Source organism: Dunckerocampus dactyliophorus, chromosome 8 (assembly GCF_027744805.1).
Source record: "Dunckerocampus dactyliophorus isolate RoL2022-P2 chromosome 8, RoL_Ddac_1.1, whole genome shotgun sequence".
In the NCBI taxonomy this organism is placed as follows: Eukaryota; Metazoa; Chordata; class Actinopteri; order Syngnathiformes; family Syngnathidae; genus Dunckerocampus; species Dunckerocampus dactyliophorus.
The window spans coordinates 11,915,390-11,935,329 of NC_072826.1; the positions used below are offsets into that span (position 1 = coordinate 11,915,390).

Sequence of the window (19,940 nt, forward strand, 5' to 3'; positions counted from 1 at the left end):
GCATGCTGCAGAAAATACTTCAATAAAAACCACAAGATATAATCATCCTATGGTGTATTTGACTAACATGGGAGACTGTACGTAGAGCATACAGGCTATTGAATAACTGCAGAGTCATGGCGGTGCCCCAGACGCGCAGCATATCCATTAAGAATCGAGTTACTATAAAAGGAAAGACAGTGGAGAGAGAGAAGAGAGAGGGAGGGTGAAAAGAATGCAACTATCACTGGATTCCAACATTCCTATTACAGTATTAGCATGTGGACACACTGATGTAAAAGTAAATGACATCACAAGTGACTGGAATCATGCATAGAATGTGGATGGCAGTATTAAAACTAGACAGGAGCCAAAGAGGACGTAACTCAGATGAGAAGACATCTTTAGTCATTAAAGGGGTAACGTGAGGTTCTCTCGTTAAAAGGGTGGAGCTGTCCAGCCAGAGAGTGGTGCTGGAAGGACAGAGAGGCCGTCTCCATCTCTGAAGGATAGGGAGTGGCCAGAGGCGACATGCTGAAGAGTGATGGAGAAAGGAAGGGGTGGGGTGAGGAATAATAAGGCAGCGTGTGAGTATATAAAGCTCTGCACTTGCTTGAGGACAGTCTCCAAGCCTCAGCACTCTTTTCTCTCCTCAGAGATCAGACCAAGACACCAACCATGAGCCATTCTTCCATGCAAACCTCCACTTCCTACAGGCGCACCTTCGGAAGCCCACACCCTATCTCCATGTCCTCTTACTCCAGTGTGTCCTCTCGTCCGCCCATCTCCGGTGGTCGCTACATGCGCTCAGTGTCACCGATGGTGTCATCCCGCTCCACCACCTACCACCAACAGCGTTCCCGTCCCAGCGTCCAACACCAACGCCTGGCCTATGACAAGGTGGATTTTACCATGGCTGAGGCCATCAACCAGGAGTTCCTCGCCACTCGCAGCAACGAGAAGGCCGAGCTGCAGGAGCTCAACGACCGCTTTGCCAGCTTCATCGAGAAGGTGCGCTACCTAGAGCAGCAGAATGGTGCACTGCAGCAGGAGCTGAGCCACTTCAAAGGCCAGCAGCAGCACGGCCAGCCCAACCGCGCCTCTGAGATCTTTCAGGACGAGCTGAGGGAGATGCGGCGCCAGATGGATGCCATTGGCAAGGAGAGGGACCAGTACCAAGTGGAGAGGGACAACCTGGCAGAGGACCTGGCCCTGCTTAAGCAGAGGTTGGTACCAACATAGACATAAGCTTTGATACAAGCATACATGAACACTTGGATAGATACCATACATAGGTTGATACATAAAGACAGAAAATCGATACCGAGACACATAAGTCTAACTATCTGTATGTGTATATACAGTATGTATACAGCACCAGTCAAAATAGATGACCGACCAACAGACACACATACATACATATACTTATGTATGTGACTGTTACTGTAGATACACACAGATGGACTGACGGACGAATTAAATGACGGACAAAAAAACAATCAATAGAGAGTAATGATGCTGTAGGGCGTGGCTCGGCAGACTGTATTACTACTACTGAGCATTGTATTGCTGTACAAACAAAAAATAAAACAAATTTACTGTATAAGTTCTTTAATGAGTTTCCTCTCATGATGAACATGGGTTTCGTGTTAATCGGACGCACTGGTGTCAGGTGCTAGTATTTTTGCGCCCTCCAGGGTCGCTACTGAGCAGGTTTTGGATGGAAGTGTCCTGGACCCCTAAAATGCGAGACAGTATATACCCTTTCTCCAGGATTCATCTGCTGTCAAAATTTTGTGAGTTTTTGAGTATGTTAAGACCCTCAAAAAGGGAATTTAGTTGCAGGAAAAATAATAATTATCAGAATATTTATAACAAGAGGAATTTCAAGAGGGTCCTTGCCCTAAAACTGTCAGGGATGGGTTTGGGGTCATGGGCTGAGCTCCAAAATACAGACACCTTAGTGTGAGCAGAGGACGTGAGTTTATTGATATTCAGAGCACATGAATAGGTGTGGGCTAAATCCTCGGTGGGCAGTGCGGGGACAGCTGGGACGTGAGCAACAGCAGCAGAGTCAGGCAGAGAAGAAGGTGAATTCCACTGCAAAAAGTGCACCAAAAGCAGGAGGTCAAAAGGAGTGTCAAAAAACACAAAGAAACAATCTTACTTGAACATTGAAATGAGCCCGTGTTACCAGTAGAGAGTTACTAACAATCTGGTGATGTTTCCTCCTCTGGGCGAGCCTTTACAGGATTTGTCATCAAAGAAGATGTGGTGATCACTTCAAGGCCTTCTAAGGCAGTTGTCGACAACCTTTACAGTCAAAAGACCCATTTTGCCCCCTCCCCCACTAAAGAAAAATAGTCTTGAGGCGCAATTCATCAGACTAAAACATCTTACAAACTTTTAAAATATATTAATCTTTCTTAATTTTACCAGTTATAACAACAGAATACAACAAATAGAAGTGCAGTGTGCATTTGTAACGGATGCCAACTAGTAGGTTGGTGATAGTATCTTGGTTAAACCTCACAGCCTGATGCCTCAACAAATGTGCAGCGCAGTGAATGGACAGCCTCTTTGTTTTAGCTCTCCGGCTATGGCGACAAGGAGCTGTGGCCAGCGACACCGGTGAGCGACGCGCTCGCATCCAGAACGAATTACAAGTCTCACACGTTTTTCAAGATTCAAGATTCAAGAGATTCAAGAGAGTTTTATTGTCATGTCATGATGCTTGTGCATCCTCTGACTTGCCGTTTTTGTCTCCTCTGAACTACTTTGATACCCCCAAATGCCCTCCAAATCTGACTGCCAGTCAAAATGACATGACATGACATATATTCATATAAATATATTCATATATTATATTCAAGCATCGTGAAGGGAGCCACAGCAAAGAGGCTGAAGAGCCACAGGTGGCTCTGGAGCTGCGGGTTGCCGACACCTGTTCAAACGTGTTATACATCAGGATGCTGCAACAAGCGGATGAAAGGAAGGGGAGAGGAGAAGAAGGAGGAGGGTCTTGACAAAAACAAGTGAATCTGTGCAAATGTTATGGGTTTCAGAAGACTTTATCATGTGTTGCAAATTAGAAGGTGTTTGGTGCAATATTATCTGAAACACATATATTGAAATAGCAAAGCCTATTCTTAAAAATGAGGCCTATAACTCCTTGGGCCGACATCATCCTCCACCCCCTACATTCACATTTTAGGCAAACAGGAATCTCAGACTAATTTAACTCCTCCAATTGCTCCCTGTGTGCTAGAAAGCTTCCGAGTGTGTCACTACTATTGTAGGCTTCCTGTATTTACTGTGGGAACATTCATCTTCATTTTAAATCACATGCATGATCCGTGCGTAGAGGAAATGAGAGTGACTAGACAAAGGGTGGGGTCAGTGGAGGAGCAGGGAGTAAATGGAAGCAAGGAATCTCAGACTAACTTAACTCCGCCAATTGCTCCCTGTGTGCTGGAAAGATTCCCATTGTGTCACTACTGTTCTCTGCTTCCTGTGTTTACTGTGCACACATTAATCTTCATTTCAAATCACATTCATCATGCGTGCATAGAGGAGATGAGCATGACTTGACAAAGGGTGGGGTCAGTGGAGGAGCAGGGAGTAAATGGATGCAGCAGGAAAAAAAAAATCAATATGACTCTGTGGCTCCATTAGGTGAGTTTTCAGTGTCCCTTTACACTGATTAAATGGTGCCAGAGACCCCATTAGGAGAAGAGGCCCCCTTGTAACATAACATGAATTAAAGATGAGAGATGTGATGCTTTCCCGTTAATCTACTTAATGTCCAGCCAGCCCTGTATGACATTAGCTGGACAGAACAGATGGAACAAGAGACATTGATCACATGGACAACCAATCAGGTTGAAGAATTAGCAAACTTTCATCACTGGGATATACTGAGAGATGTCTCAGGAATTATAACTACTTGCTGCAGCTTTACACAACACTTCAGAAATGAAATAACACCATCTTTATGCCACTTTGATCTTAGGGCATTTTGTTCTTAATACTAATTTTGATTAGAAATAGAAGATGGGCTGCATGTTTAACCTTCTAACAAGAGAAGATGACCTTATTGAACTGCATTAGTTGAAAACAGCAGCTGGTGTTCCCACTGGGTGCACTTCCAAAGCTTTTTGCAGGACAGTGAATCAACAAATTGATTATTGAGAGTGCTTTTTTCCCCAGCTGATACCCTTTGTGTAGAAAGATTAGTGGTGCATCTAAAGAATGTGCGTGCGTGTGTGTGTGTGTGTGTGTGTGTGCATGTGTGTGTCCTCTAGACTGGATGAAGAAGCCCAGAAGAGGGCAGATGCTGAGAATAACCTGGCAGCTTTCCGCAAGGTAAACACACGGTTCTCTATTCGGAAACAAACAATCTCTGTTGTCTGCATGTCTACAGTATTGTTGTAAGCAATACAGATGATCTTATATTGTAACTAGGGATGCCCTGATCAATCGGCCGCTGATCAGTATCAGCCAATCTCTGTGAAAAAGCACGTGATCGGCATATGCCGATAAATGCCTTTCAACACTGATTAGAAAAGCCAATCGCCTGTGGCTCATGCTATTGCAGCCTGTAGCAATCTCTCTGTGCAGCGTAGTGTCTTGGGTAGCATCCTCATCCCACTTTCCTTCACACTGTACAGGCGTGCCAAAACAAAAACAAACATGTCTGCCATGTGGAACTTACCTGCCAACACATGCCATGAAAAATATCTTTCATAGGTAGCTTGTTAAAAAGCTTTAATTTACTACAGCATTTGAAGAATAACACTTGACGAAGTATGGTGAGTCTTCAAGGGTCACGATGTGATCATCAGTCAAACAGCAGCTAACGCAGCCATGTGAGCAACACTCGCCTGTATGTGTGATATGGCGAGGGGGTAGGGGCATTCAAGTTCTGCTTTTTCTTACTCCTTTTTGGGCATGTGGAACTGTGAACATGTGACGTATTTCAGTATAAACTTGTACCCATGTTGGAAATGAACTAAACTAATCTAAACAAAAAAATATATATATATTATTCTGGCAAATTTTTTTTATATTAATTAGGGGTGTCGTAAGAGCTCGTGTCACAAGATCTTGCGGGATTCAAATGTGAAAAGTTTTCTTGTTCAGAAAAAAACTGTCTCGTGGGCACGAGGCCCGGGACGATAATAAATAAATAATTCATCAAACAATAAATGAAAATGAATTTGTTATTTTTGCCGGCCTCAATATATTGTCATGTGCACTCGTGTCTGTTTTCCTCGTCTCCCGCCTCCAAACAGGCAGGAAGAGAGTTCACTCTGTGCATTGATTTCAGCACTTTGGCACGTTTGTTCCATAGAATAACGCCATGAATGGAGTGAGCCCTTTTGTCAGTCATACAGTCTCTTTGTCTCGTTGGGTGGAGGCGGGGCCGCTAGCATACACACAGAGTGCAGAAGAGTGTAGCCTTGTGAGGAGCAGTGCAACGTATTGTGGTAGAAATTAAATTAGTAGATCTAAATATATTGTCATATATTTTTTAGATTTTTTCATTGTACTTTTATTAAAAATATTGTTAATTTCATGTCGTCCCGTAGACCCAATCTTGTGTATCGTCTCGTCTCGGGACACCCCTAATATTAATTCAACCCTTGCAACAGGTGTGCATGTTAATGGTTTGTCTACATGTGCCCTATAATTGACTGGTGTCCAGTCTAGGGTCAGTTGGTATAGGCTCCAGCTCACCTGTGACCCTGAATAGTGTTAAAAGTGTGAGAAAATGAATTAATTCATTAATTCATATTTTGGATAGCACATGAAAAATAAAGCCAAATATTCTCTATTGTATTCCAGGATGTGGATGATGCCACATTATCCCGTCTGGAGCTGGAAAGGAAGATTGAGTCTCTGATGGATGAAATTGAATTCCTCAAGAAGATGCATGATGAAGTAGGTGCAGATTATAGATAGGACATTTTTTAAGGAATTAAAACTACAAAGTACAAGTCAGCACTGGCATATTTGTTGATCCATGCAGTTTGAGAGTAATATGTGTTCATAAATATCAGGAAATCCAAGATGTTCAAGTAAGTGTGCAGACACAGCAGCTGAGCCTGCAGGTGGACAACAGCGCCCGACCGGACCTCACTGGTGCTCTGAGGGACATCAGGGCCCAGTATGAGACCATTGCCATGAAGAACATGCAAGAATCTGAGGACTGGTACAAGTCCAAGGTTGGCAACCACAAACACAAAGATAATTACAAACAAATGAAACAGACAAACAGATGCACGCACTTATTATCTTTACCTGTGCAGTTTGCAGATTTGACTGAGTCTGCAAAGCGCAATGGTGATGCTTTGAAACAGGCCAAGCAGGAGGCCAGTGAGTCCAGGAGGCAGATCCAGTCCCTTAACTGTGAGATTGATGCTCTGAAGAACACGGTCAGCAATCAACACTTGATCTTTTTTTGGGTGATATCATCACCCAACCACATACCACATGCATCAACCTCTAAACCTTGATGTTCTTTCACTGCACCTTTTTAGAATGAAGCACTGCTCAGGCAGATGCGTGACATGGAGGACCAGTTCAGCAATGAGATTGCTAACTACCAGGACAACGTAGGCAGACTGGAGGACGAGATCCGCCACCTGAAGGATGAGATGGCTCGTCACCTTCGGGAATACCAGGACCTCCTAAATGTCAAGATGGCTCTGGACATTGAGATTGCCACTTACCGTAAATTGCTGGAAGGGGAGGAGAGCAGGTGAGGGAGACGTTGTCTCATTTTCAATAATATTTCACTTTGTCCAAATATTTTTGTAACATTTCTTGTTCTTGTTTAGGATCACTGTACCTATGCTCAATATTGGTATGACAAATCACTTTGGTGAACGTGGTGAGTTATAGTTTTCTATTCAAATAATTATATCGCTAGGGCTTAGAACATATGGTGACGATACACTATCTAGGTGACATTTAGAGGACTCGAGAACTGAATAAACACTCCAATTAATACTAATTAACTGTCTCCTATAGTCGCCTAGTGTGTGGTCCACAAATGCAAATAACTGTGCGGGTCTCTAATGAGCATCTGGTCGGAAAATATTGGCATCAACAGCTGTGGCTTCCTGATGTAGTGTTTATTAACTCCACAAGATGGCATGAAGCAGCTTTATCTATCTCTGCATGCTCTTTAAAAATTGTATTGTGTTTGGTGTAAAACTTATGGATGTTACACTTGCCATAATGTTGTTAACAGTGAACTCATCAGTCGTATTAATGCTGGCCGCTATTACCGCTATTATTATTAGTACAGCATTGTTTCTGCTGCTGCTATGTTGTTACAAAATGAACTTATGTCTAATGAGTTCTGAAATTTCACAAGCAACGGTCTCCCTGTGTTGTTTTAGTTTTAAAATTCCAATACATTTACTGTAAATGCAAAACAGAATCAAGCTGTCATTTTCCAGATTATGAACCCATGCCAGACACTAGCACCAAGAGGACCGTTGTGATAAAGACTGTTGAAACCAGAGATGGAGAGGTATGCTTTTTTAGATTTTAATTTAAAACAGCAACTTTCAGTAGGAATATTAACATATTTTTTTCCACCAGGTGGTGAAAGAATCCAAGAGGGAGAAGGAGAGAGACTCAGGTCACTCTGACAAAGATGACAAGGACAACTGAAAAGAATCGGATTGGATAATGTGAAGGCCTGTGCCATGACAAAAAAAGCATATAAAAAAAAAGTCCTTCTGTGTTTCATTGTCTAGCAAACAGTAACTGGATGCAGGTGCAAAGTTAAAATCAATAAATTTAGACAGTCTGTCACTTTGGTGCTAGTAAAGCCACCCAGCTGTTCCAAAACACAGCTGTGTCATCTGGGGGACAAAGCAGAACTGCCCGATCAACATACCAGTTGAGGCCTTTATTTGCAGTGCAATCCCGTGGAGTCTCTTTGATGGCCACATGTTTGTAGCTTGCTATATGTTTAAACAGCAGTCGAAAAACAGTGTAACAGCAGCAATTTGCAAAACAGCTATACATATATTCCTCAATAAAAAAAAAAAGATTAAAACACCCTTTCAGAGGCTTTGCCTTGCCTGCCTAAACCAACCATATCACATGACAATAAAAACGTATGTAAAATGGAATGGAAATAATGGTTTGAAAATGATTAGAAAATTGAAATGTTTCGCATTAAATGGCTGTGTGTATTTGCCGCATTAATGAACGATCAAGTGCAAATAAACTTGAAGCAAGTCTAAAGTGTCACTCCTCATTGCCCAGTTTGAACTAAGAAGTAAGAAGAGATACTGAATTTTATTTTTCTATTATTTTATTATGTGTATCCTGCATCTTGTTTGATGTTAGGGTTTCAGTACCACCCATCCATCTACAAGTACATACTGCATAATATTTCATGCTGACACATGTGAACACATCTCTAGTCAATCACAGGGTTGAATGAATTGAGAATTTTTCCAGGCTTATTTTTACCACACTAAAATACAATTACTTTGTTTGTGACATGAATTGATAAAAAGTAAGCTAATAAATATAATTTAATCTTAACAATATCCAAATAGCTTAACTAATATATGTTTCTTATAATCATTTTTAGCAATTACATTAAAGATAAATAGCATACAGTATTACTGAAGTTAGATAATATTCAAATGTTATTCACTTAAATGTGGATAACGACTCCCAGCACTAGATGGCAACAATGCGCTCTACATGCCTCTCATATTAAATTGCAAAAGAAGAACTCAATGACGACATTCTACATCCGGTTCTGTTGGCGCCAGACTTGTCAAGCTGATGGAGAGTGGTTTGTCTGCGGTTGATTTTTTGGAAAAACAGCACCCTTCTGTTGTCAATATTTTTGTACTTTGTGAACCTGGACCGCTATAAACCAATCTGAACTATTACTTTTGATAACGTAAGTAGAACACGTGTACCTTCCTGGTATAGTATTGTACTGTTTAGATGTACACATTCAGCAGCCACAACATTAGGTACTACTGCACAGTATGTATGCACAGTATGTCGAAGATCCCAAATTAAATCCACTTTAAGAGTGTTATGAACATTGTTGCCTCTCAGTTTTGACTAACGTTTGGCTGTATGGCAGGACAAAATATTAGAAACACTCCTCAATATGATGCTGTGCAGTGTTACACTACCAACATAGTAAACATTGATAAGTAAATGTGTTTAAAACACTTAAATTAAACATTATTTATCAATGTAAGGATATACTGTTCGTTATGTAATGTATTAGCTGTTTCGTGTTAATACCACTGTGTAGACAAGTAATAGGCTATTTAGGAGAAGTCATGATGTAAACATGGGCTCCTATTTATTTAAATTGCACGTTTGTCTTTAACAATCTATTTTCAAGTGTCTAAAACATTTAAAAAGCAGTTAATTAAATTATTTATCCTGTATTCTCTGGTGACATACTGGACCTTGGCCCTGCAGAAGTGTGTGTGAAGTTATTCAGGATGAATTGTGAACTTCTGGCAACATGCAGCGCTCTAGGATACCTGGAAGGAGACATTTATCACAAAGAAGCCGATTGTTTAGGTGAGTGGGTTTTCCAGCAGTATTTGTACAGTATATTGTGATAAAGATCTTAATAAATAAATATGTATTTTGTATCTCAGAGAGTGTGAAAGACTTGATCAGATACTTGCGCCATGAAGATGACACCCGTGATGTCCGCCAGCAGCTGGGTGAAGGCCACATTGTTGAGCATGACCTTCTGCCTATTATCACTCAGCATGGGCAAGACAAGACCCTGTTTGATGCCTGCATAAGGTAAACGCTCAGAAACTTTTTTTGGTGCCTCTAGTCTTGTAATGGGCCGCACGGTGGTCTAGTGGTTAGCACGTTGGCCAACACAGTAACAGCTTGGAGATCGGGAAGACCTGGGTTCGATTCTCCCCTGGGCATTTCTGTGTAGAGTTTGCATGTTCTCCCCGTGTGCGCGTGGGTTTTCTCCGGGTACTCCGGCTTCCTCCCACATTCCAAAAACATGCAGGTGAGGTTAATTGGCGACTCTAAATTGCCCATAGGTATGAATGTGAGTGTGAATGGTTGTTTGTCTATATGTGCCCTGCGATTGGCTGGCGACCAGTCCAGGGTGTACCCCGCCTGTCGCCCGAAGTCAGCTGGGATAGCCCCCGTGACCCTAATGAGGAAAAAGCGGTATAGAAAATGGATGGATGGATAGTCTTGTAATGTCACTTTTGCTCCATATAGTGGACAAACTATGGATCTTGATCCTGTGGACATGTTTGTTATTTTGCAGGCTTATGGTCAATCTAACACAACCTGCTCTGCTTTGCTTTGGCAAAGTTCCTGACGACCCCGTGTTTAGACACCACTTTCTGAAAGTGACCTCTCATTTACAAGCTTACAAAGAGGTACTACTTTTCTATCATTTTATGTATTACCAGTTTCCTCACAGGTGCAAGTTACTTTGTAGTTAACATCCACTTTATTTGTATTGAAGGCATTTTCGAGTGAGAAGGTGTTTGGCAGTTTAAGTGAGACGCTGTACAACCTGTTACAACTGGTATGTGATCGACCGGTAAACATCTGTTTTGTCACACACCTGCTGTTATTTATTGGAGTGTTTGCTTTTCTTCTCCCCTTCCGTGCTTTTCTTTCAGGAGTGGGAGCAGAGGGAGGAGGAAGACAACCTTCTGATTGAGAGAATTCTGCTTCTGGTCCGGAATGTGCTTCATGTACCTGCAGATCCTTCGGAGGAGAAGGTCAGCATGCTTGTCAGTGTGGCAAAATTTAAATTGGTTGGACTTTGTTGTATTAGGGATGAGAATACTGATTACTGCTTAATCACACAAAATTGGGTGCACTACTTCGCTGCGACCAGCAGAGGCGATTCGTTGAGTCGATCTCAACCAGAAACCAAAGACACTCGAATTGAATAGGACTGCCAACTTGGCATCCACTCCCGTGGTATGCCTTGCGCGGGTTTGACCGCCATGATCGTGAGCAGAATCCAGAAACATTGCATTGTAAACATGTCCTCGGCACACTGCTCAGCCATTAATTTCTCTAATAGACGATCCAAAAGGCCAGATTTGTAATTTTTCAAGTTCCCCAAAAACAAAGACAGGTGTGTGTCGTAAAAATGTTGTAGATTTATAACACTGGTTGTTGTAAATAAACAGGACAGTGGACAAGACTCTCAAAGTGTATATTGTGTGGGACTCCCAAAGAATATTATAAAGCTTTAAGCTCATTTGTTTCTCTGGGTGATTAGTTGAATTCATGACAAGTCAGTGATGATAATGATTTACGCTAGGGTCTATCAAATGTATTAACAATGCCATTACTGAAATAAATGTTGCATTGTGTAAATACTTCTAGTTAATTATCCATTTAAATATTATTCTTTTGTATGTTGATTAAGCATTAGTAACACTGTAAGGAAGGAAAAAAGTCAAATAAAGAAGGAAAAAGTTTCTTTCATACTGCAGCTCAGGTTTTTGACATCTACATGTAGGTCATACTTATGCAGTATAATGGATTTTTACACATTTATGTATATACATATATATTCATTGTGTTCAGTAAATAACATTCATCCATTTCATCAAAGTGTACGCACAGCGTATAATTTTTTTTATATACTCGGCTCAGAGCTAGTGAATACATTGTACACTCTCTTGCGCACCATCATGGCGGACTTTCTGCTCCATGGTGTACTACACTCTGTTCCATTCATTTGCGGCCGAGTCGACAGACGTATTAAATTTTAGTATGGCATGACGTCAACGATGAAGTTTAGCAACATTCACGCAGACCTCCGCTATGGCACAACTCCTCCAGGCCGCATTTTACTCCTCAAACCAGCCTGGAAATAGGAGTTCAGAACATTCAGAGAGCTTCTCCCATCCCCTTAAATGTAATATTTAAAAAATTATGAATTAATTAATTGATGGTTCTTTTCCCCTTATGGCTCACGGAAATGTATACTTCATTTTAAAGGGGTTGAATCATTGGTTTCACAGGAGGCACATCTGATCTGAGTGTTCTTGTCTCTCCCTCCCAATGTAGAAAGTGGATGATGACGCCAGTGTCCACGACAGGCTGCTTTGGGCCATTCACATGAGCGGTTTTGATGACCTGGTCAAGTTCTTGGCGTCAGCCCAGAGTGAGCAGCAGTGGAGTATGCATGTGTTGGAAATCATCTCTCTCATGTTCAGAGACCAGGTAAAGCCAAATCACTTTTCCTGAGTCATTCATGTGTACTGTATCTAAGTAGCTGCTTTGTCTTTGAGCTTTCTTTTGGCGTGTTGCAGACACCAGACACGTTGGTGAGTGCTGGGCATGCTCGCTCTGCAGAGGAGAAGCAGAGAGACACTTCCGAGCTTGAGGGGCTGAGGCAGAAAGAGCAGGCAGAGAAACGATATCGTACACTGCAAAGAGGAACCAGGTACATCAGAGGAAAGCTGTGCCAGTGTTTAAAGTTTTTCATCCATCAGTTTCACGTGACATTATACCAGCCACACTGAAATGTACAGTTTATCATCTATGTTTTTTTTTTATTATTATTATTTCAGACATTCCCGCTTTGGAGGCTCTTTTGTTGTGAAAGGCCTCAAGGCAATCGGAGACAAAGATGTGATTTATCACAGAAATATTCACAATGTGAGTATAGTATCTGAAGTGATACTCACAAAAGTAATTTAATTAATGATCTGTTTACGGTGTTCCTTTCTTAGTTCAAAAACTATACTCATGACACGGGTAAAGCTGTGAGACGTGTTCCTAGGCGAAACAGACAGGCCCGGGAATGTGTGGACAGAAGGCGCTCAGCTTTAAATGTTCGACTCTTCCTGCGTGAGTTTTGTGTCGACTTCTTGGAGAACTGCTACAATCGTCTCATGTACCTTGTCAAGGTCAGCAGCAAAGCCATTTTTGAAATACAGTTGACTTATTTATAATTCATAAAAAAAAGTGTTTGTTTGCCTCCTCCTCTCCAGGAAAGTCTGATTCGAGAGCAGACCCAGCAGCATGATGAGACCTACTACCTTTGGGCGCTCAGCTTCTTCATGGCCTTTAATCGTGGAAACAGTTGCCGTGCGGATTTAGTTTCTGAGACCATGTCCAGTCGCACTTTCCATTTCATTGAGCGCAACATCACCAACTACTATGAGATGATGTTGACAGACCGCAAAGAGGCCACGTCCTGGTCGCGCAGGTAATTGGAAAGCAGCATTCTCAGATTGCTTGAAATATGTCAGTCCTTATGTTTCTCCTTCTTGTTCATGCTAGGATGCACCTGGCGCTGAAAGCATATCAGGAGCTGCTGCTCACTGTGAACGAGATGGACCGATCACAAGACGAAAGCATCCGTCATAGTGCCAATGTTATCAAAAGTATGACCCTAATCCATAGTTTATAATGCAGTCAGCCTCTACAAAGATAATAATGCTCAAAATAATATTAATAGTTAACCAAAACATGCAAAGCACCTGGTGTGATGCAGGGAAGTTCTACACTGCTGCTAACTATAAAATAAACATACATTGCATTGCTAATTAATACATATGTCACTGTCAATCAAAACTGACTACTAATATGTTTTTTCTATTTCGTTTTGATCTTTAATTAAATTTTTTACAGGTATCTGCAGTGAAGAGTGAACTGTTTTCCATGCTTTGCGTAAAGCGATAGACAGCTATAAAGACTATTAGTATTGTTGATGTGTAACTATAATTGTTTGATCTATACCTTCTAGGTAACATATTCTACCTAATGGAATATAGGGAGATATTTCTGACCTTGCTACGAAAGTATGATGAGACCAGACAGCCACAGTCCTACCTTAAAGACTTGGTGGAGTCAACGCATCTCTTTCTACGTATGTTAGAGCGCTTCTGCAAAGGACGCAAAAACTTGATAGTGCAGGTAAACTTGAATTAGTAAATTTGTAGTATTTTCTCCCTTTAAGTGTGTGCTTGAAGTGTTTAACGGTAGTTGTGGTCAACTCTATAGAGAAAACGTGTAAGGCGGAAAAAGTCCAAAGGAGATAAAATTCAGCCTGTTGTAGAAAGGAGCCCAGAAGCTCTGGCAGAAACCTGGAGGATTGTGGAGGACGAGCTGAGGGGAATACATTTTCAGGTCAGTGTCTCCTTCTTTGTCAGGCTTTATTTTATTGTATGCACACAATTCTACATTAGTGAACTGAAGCTCTGTGAAATATTACTGCAGAAAAACTCAATCACAGGGTACATTTAGACAAAAAAAAAAAACATTCACACGTATGTACAATTTTGAGTCTCCACTTAACCTAACATGCACGTTTTTGGACTGTGGTAGGAAGCCAGAGAACCCGGGGTAAACCAAATGTGTCATGACCCTGACCATTAACTTTAGGTAATAAAGTACTTAAAATAATAAATACGTTAATGCAACCTTTCTAACCTTGATCTACAGTTGCCAGAGTCTTTAACTGAGCACATCGTGCCTTTTGATGCCACATCTGAAACACCGTTTGAGGATCAGCGGACTGAGGCCATGGTGCGGGTACAGGACGCTCTACTGGCCCGAGTGGGACCAGAGGCCTTGGCTCTCCTGCGGGCAGCCAGGTCAGTAGTTACGCTCCAAACTGTTAGCATTCGGCACCAATCCAACAATTCTACCATGAGTAATCTACTACGTATAAGAGTTGTTCTCCTTAATGCATTCAGGGAGGTGTGGCCTGAGAGAGACGTCTTTGGCTCAGCTGATGTGGAACCTGAAGAGGAATTGGAACTCCTCAAGCAGCTCTTGCATGCAGACCTGCCAAGTATGCCAACAGTATTTGCACGACATCAAATGTCACAACATATGAAGCATTCACTTTTTATATTTGATTTCAGGGCCAACGCCTCCTGAGACTCAAGTGGAAGAGGATGATTATGATGTAGTTATGGAAGAGGAAGAAGAGCTGGAAGCCGTCCAGGTTTCGGAAACAGAGTTCAAATTTCTGGACTTCATCAAGAAGTGAGGAAATAGTTTCTTTACTCGTCACCGAAAGAGACTTACACACTCATTGACTACAACATTAGGTACAGCTGAGCAATGAGACGTCCAGTACGGTTCCATGTATTGTACGGTACTTGTGTCACTGCTCATCCTCTGATGCCAAACCAGCTCCATACCAACATACAGTAGCTTCTGCTTAGAGCAATCTTTTAGTCAGCTATGACATTATATGACACCTCGCTGGTCTTCTGTTTTTTCTCAGGTTTGCCAACCCCAGCATTGTGCGGCCATATTTGCTCTTACTCAAATCATACTCAAAAAACACACCTCACACAAACCACTGTGTTGCTCGAATGCTTCACCGTGTGGCAGTTGACCTCAAAATGGATGCATTACTATACCAGCTGTCAGTCTTCCATCTCTTCAACAAAATCCTGAGTGATGCTGCTGCATGCGCTTACAAGGTTGAGTATTAACGTGGGTTATGGAATGAGTAACAAGACCACAGTGGTGGTAAGAACCTCCTTTCTGTCCTTCACAGGAGCTGGTCACCTTTGCCAAGTATGTGCTGAACCGTTTCTTTTCACTGGCTGCAACCAACAATAAGGCTTACGTGGAACTGCTGTTCTGGAAAAATGTTGGAGCTGTGCGTGAGATGACAGAAGGTTACAGCAAGGACGGGTTGGTGCTTTTTGTTTTGCATCTGCCTGTGTTTGAATGTAAAGCTGTACATGTAGATGCAAAAACATTGTTTTAAAACATCTCAATCTCCGATGTTATCAGAGTGGGAAAGAAGCCAGCATGGACTGAAGAGGAAGAGCAGGAGTTGCGCAGGCTCTATGAAGAACATCGTCATTCTGAAGGTCTGTTGTTTGCAGTCATGTTTGTAGTTTAAATAATAACATGTAGAAACTGTGAGAACTGTCCTTTATTGATTACTCTCGCCAGTGCCAGACATTGTGGAGACCCTGTTGCCATTGCTAAGCAACAGCACACGCACACGGCGGCAAGTAGTGACACAGCTTGTGCATATGGGTCTGGTGGAGAGTACTAAAGAGCTGAAGAAACCTAAGTATGCTCTCTGGATTGGCTGACTTGTTCTTTTGTTTATATAGTTGGGGATTTATGACTGATTGTTTTTTCTGCAATACAGGAAAGGTACTGGGATTGTTCTTTGGACAGAAGAGCAAGAAAATGAGTTACAGATGCTCTATGAGGAATACAAAGACTCTGATGGTAGGCTTTGGGTGCTTTGTTGTCATTGAGTGACCGAAATTGCTCATTTTGTGAGATAGTCAAACTGATTGTGCGTCTCTCTGCAGATGTGCTCGGTAACATTCTGAAGAAGCTGACACACAAGCGCTCCCGTGCACGTGTCGTGGATAAGCTGCTCAGTATGGGCCTGGTTTCTGAGAGACGAGAACTTTACAAGAGGAGGAGTCGTGGTGCTCGTCCAAAGAGTTCTGGCACTGAAATGGCAAGTCCTACTTTAAAAGTAAGAACAGTTCTTTGATGAACACAGCAAGGATGAGTGAGATTTTGGGTTAATTGTTTGTATAGACCGAGGAGGACTTCCTAGCTGGACTCACACAGGGCTTTCCAGATGATGATCTGAACAGAGAGGATGAAGAGCACGACTCGTCAGAGAGTGAGGATGATGATGATGATGAGCTGGAGATAGAAGAAACACAGAATGGCGACAGGAGGAACCAAAGCATTGTGCCTAAAGGGGAGAGGCGAGCTGACGTAGGCGCCATGGTGAATGCGCTGCATCAGGGAGGTCAGACAAACTCATTAAAGGAGAATATTGAATATTATTGTACAGTATGATGTTAACACCCCATGTATATTATCGGTTTTGATTGACAGAAGTATTCATTTCAAAATCTACGTATTATTTTGGTTATACGTAACTGAAATAATATGAACAGCCATCAGTAATATACTGTACAGAGGAGAATGTTGCTTTTTGCATGCATTCCTAATCTTATGTTTTAAATGTGAGGATCACCTTCATTTTGTTTGTTGTTCAGGCATGTCTGAAGCCCTTGCATGGTTGCAACGCTCTCTGGTCCGAACTGCACGTGACCGTATAGCAGATGGTAAGACGTAACTGCAAGGGCTTGTACTTATTTAAAAATCTGCAGTATCCACTTGTTTGAATGTGCTACTTTGGTTAGGTTTCTCCCAGCCTGTGGCTCTTGTCCCTCTGACTGAGGCTTGTGAAGAAGCCATGGAGGACAAGAGCTTCCAGAGGCTGCTGCGCAAACTAGGAATGAGAGCGCCTGCAAATGAACAGGTAGGCTTTAAATGTATAAATCTAGCAACTCTGGCTCTTGCTTGAAATAGTTTTCAGGTAATAAAACCAATGTTTGTACAATTAGGAGTCATTTTGGAGAATCCCAGCAAAGATCAGCGCATCTCAGCTCCAAAGTACGGCCGACTCCCTTAGTCCAAATAATGAGGAGTCTAAAAGTGAGAAGGTCCTTATGGACGTCGGCAGTCCCCCTGAAGAACCTCAGGAGGAGAACGAAGAAATGTTTAGTGAACAGCGAACAGAAGCTCTGAGAGCACTGCTGCTTGCACGCAAGAGGAAACGGCACAGCATTGAAGATGCAGGTATATGAGGACGCTATATGCTCTGTCACGAATCACATTTAATTACAGGTACATGATGTATTTTGCTTTGTCAAATAGCAAAAAGAAGCTTGTGGGAGTCGCTATTGTTGCATTCTAAGCTATTAAACATAATGGGAAATCACACCCCTTTTTTTTGTCTACCCTTATTTTTTCAGCTCCTGATATGAACTCAGACACTACTGAGGATCTAGAAAGTTCATTTGAGAGGTGAGGTCATAGAAACATGTGGGTCAATCTAATGAGCCCAATCTATTCACGGCTCTAAAAGTACGTGGTAACTTGTAAAATTCCTCAATGTACTTTTTTTTTCTACCATTTATAGTAGGCGCAAAGAGAAGACTGCCAAAAGAACCAGAGTTATGGACGACGGCGATGAGGGTATTGTATTCTATTTCATGAATTTCTTATTTGAACTTGTTTATAATAGGTTTACAGTGTCTCAATATGACTAAGGCACAGCTGTCATTCCAGATGATAGCTCCACTACTGTGATGAATCCAGATACAAATGGCGATGCAGATTCAGACAAGGAGGACATTGCTGCTCCTGTGAAGCGTCGACGAAAGATGGTGTTGATTGATGAAGAAGAGGATGACGATTAATAGACAATCCTTTATGAGTGCAGTCTGTATGTGTAAACAATTCCAGAAAAAGTACATCTTCTTATAGGCATAGGTGAGTCTTATGAAACATTTTCCTTAACATTGTATTCATAAGCAACAGATATGCAGTTCTAATGTTATAAGTGAGTTGCAGTTTTTCCTCTTTAGAAATCTACAGGCAATCAGCATAACATCTTGTAAATAAATCTGAAAGCTGATGTCTTTTATGTATGAAACATTTTTTGTTTATTCATGATTTCAAGTTGATTTTTAAAAAGTTATGCGTTCTATATTATTGGTCCGGTCAGTGTACGGTTCTACCATAATTGAACACTAGATGGCACACAAGCAGATTGCTGCTGATAGAGCTGTGAAAGTGGTGCACTCTTTTTCTTACAAGTTTTTTTTCCCTATTACAGTTAGAAATAAATATAAAAAAATATGAAGAGGCGGTTCAGCAGAGCTTATATCACTTGGCATGATCTATAACTTTCCTTGATGTTGGTCTGATTAACTCAGTATTTCAAAAACACCACATTGATAGATTTGGCCGATGTTATTTGATATAAGAAGCTATAGTATCTGTTGCATTTTTGGAAATCATTCAAAGATTATGGGCAGAGGGGCTCCATCAATGACCTGTTGGTGGCACATGAGGGTTCCAAGAAAAAGTAGGCCACAACTATTAGGATCACATACTGCATCCTACCAATATAAAGGATAGTATATTTCAAAATGTGAGGGTATGCTACAGATCCCTTACAAAGCAGAATAATGACCACAATGGGAGAGACACAAATAAGACCTCTACTTGACACACACCTGCAAATGTCACATTCCATATTAACTTTCTTCAAAACAAAGAGTGTGTGTGTGTGTGTGTGTGTGTGTGACAGCAGTTGCTGCCTTTGGTCATCCTCATATTCCAGCTGTGTGAGAGGTGGTATCTTGTACTCACATCTGGAGTATGTTAGCAACTTCCTGTCACAGCATCTGCTCTGCCCCCACCTCGCAAAAAGCCGGAATCCAACCTGATGATCCGCAGAAAGAGTGTGTGTGTGTGTACATATGTACAATGGTGGGTGGAGCTGTGCAGTTAAGTGCCTGAGGTTTTTGTCACTTAATTGGTTGGAACAAAGAATACATATGTGCCCATTAACTGTTTTTCTGTCTGTTATACCATCAGGATGAATGGTTTTGTGTGACCCTAACATAAAAGTAACTTTTATTGCATACATCTGAGTAGCAGATGCAGGCAGGGTGATTACCGTACATGTTGCATAAACTTTCTGTGAAGAGATGCCAGATTTTTATCTCTCAAAACAAAGGCTGGCCTTTCCATTGGAAACCAATGAGGACTATATTTAAGTTTGTTTGGGACACAATGTTCATTTAACTGTTGCTCTCTCATTTTGAGCAGAACAATTTTAGGAATTCAGGCACTTTCATTGCCCATTCATTTCATCAGCAGCTTGCTTTACATTACATTTTGCATCCAACATTCAAAGCACTCATTTACAGTGGAATAGTGCTCTTGGAAAGGCAAAGGCAGCGGTTGACAGCGACAAGCCTGGGCATAAACCTACCAGCCATGTCAAACACTTACAAGGTGTAATCTCTTCCATCTGCTCAGTCAAGTCAAACCTGATGGAGCACCTCGTATATGATCTCTGTGTGCACACTGATTGGGGAAAATGGCTAATGTATAGT

General features: G+C 41.7%; 2 protein-coding genes across 2 annotated transcripts; both read left to right on the plus strand.

The window, feature by feature from the left end:
• Positions 1-521: 521 nt before the first annotated feature.
• Positions 522-8,229, plus strand: prph (peripherin). The gene is made up of 10 exons (XM_054785497.1): positions 522-566; positions 636-1,205; positions 4,284-4,344; positions 5,827-5,922; positions 6,042-6,206; positions 6,291-6,416; positions 6,522-6,742; positions 6,822-6,874; positions 7,449-7,522; positions 7,594-8,229. Exons 2-10 carry the CDS (start codon positions 658-660, stop codon positions 7,663-7,665), a joined length of 1,416 nt encoding a protein of 471 aa, XP_054641472.1. The 5' UTR covers positions 522-566; positions 636-657; the 3' UTR covers positions 7,666-8,229.
• Positions 8,230-8,778: 549 nt separating this feature from the next.
• timeless (timeless circadian clock) lies at positions 8,779-18,457 on the plus strand. The gene is made up of 30 exons (XM_054785496.1): positions 8,779-8,923; positions 9,466-9,570; positions 9,651-9,804; positions 10,298-10,412; positions 10,502-10,564; positions 10,662-10,763; positions 12,073-12,228; positions 12,318-12,451; positions 12,579-12,666; positions 12,741-12,917; positions 13,002-13,219; positions 13,294-13,397; positions 13,760-13,929; positions 14,017-14,142; positions 14,458-14,609; positions 14,712-14,809; positions 14,883-15,006; positions 15,251-15,452; positions 15,530-15,669; positions 15,772-15,851; positions 15,937-16,060; positions 16,142-16,224; positions 16,311-16,465; positions 16,549-16,768; positions 17,022-17,090; positions 17,169-17,287; positions 17,373-17,607; positions 17,784-17,835; positions 17,951-18,006; positions 18,100-18,457. Exons 2-30 carry the CDS (start codon positions 9,489-9,491, stop codon positions 18,228-18,230), a joined length of 3,729 nt encoding a protein of 1,242 aa, XP_054641471.1. The 5' UTR covers positions 8,779-8,923; positions 9,466-9,488; the 3' UTR covers positions 18,231-18,457.
• Positions 18,458-19,940: the final 1,483 nt, after the last annotated feature.

Bases quoted from the DNA above. Each gene is read 5' to 3' on its own strand.
- timeless (XM_054785496.1), top strand. From the start codon at position 9,489: ATGAATTGTGAACTTCTGGCAACATGCAGCGCTCTAGGATACCTGGAA. The intron at 15,007-15,250 runs GTGAGGAAATAG...GTTTTTTCTCAG, and splicing joins TTTCTGGACTTCATCAAGAA to GTTTGCCAACCCCAGCATTG. The intron at 17,836-17,950 runs GTGAGGTCATAG...TACCATTTATAG, and splicing joins CTAGAAAGTTCATTTGAGAG to TAGGCGCAAAGAGAAGACTG.
- prph (XM_054785497.1), top strand. From the start codon at position 658: ATGAGCCATTCTTCCATGCAAACCTCCACTTCCTACAGGCGCACCTTC. The intron at 1,206-4,283 runs GTTGGTACCAAC...TGTGTCCTCTAG, and splicing joins CTGGCCCTGCTTAAGCAGAG to ACTGGATGAAGAAGCCCAGA. The intron at 4,345-5,826 runs GTAAACACACGG...ATTGTATTCCAG, and splicing joins ACCTGGCAGCTTTCCGCAAG to GATGTGGATGATGCCACATT.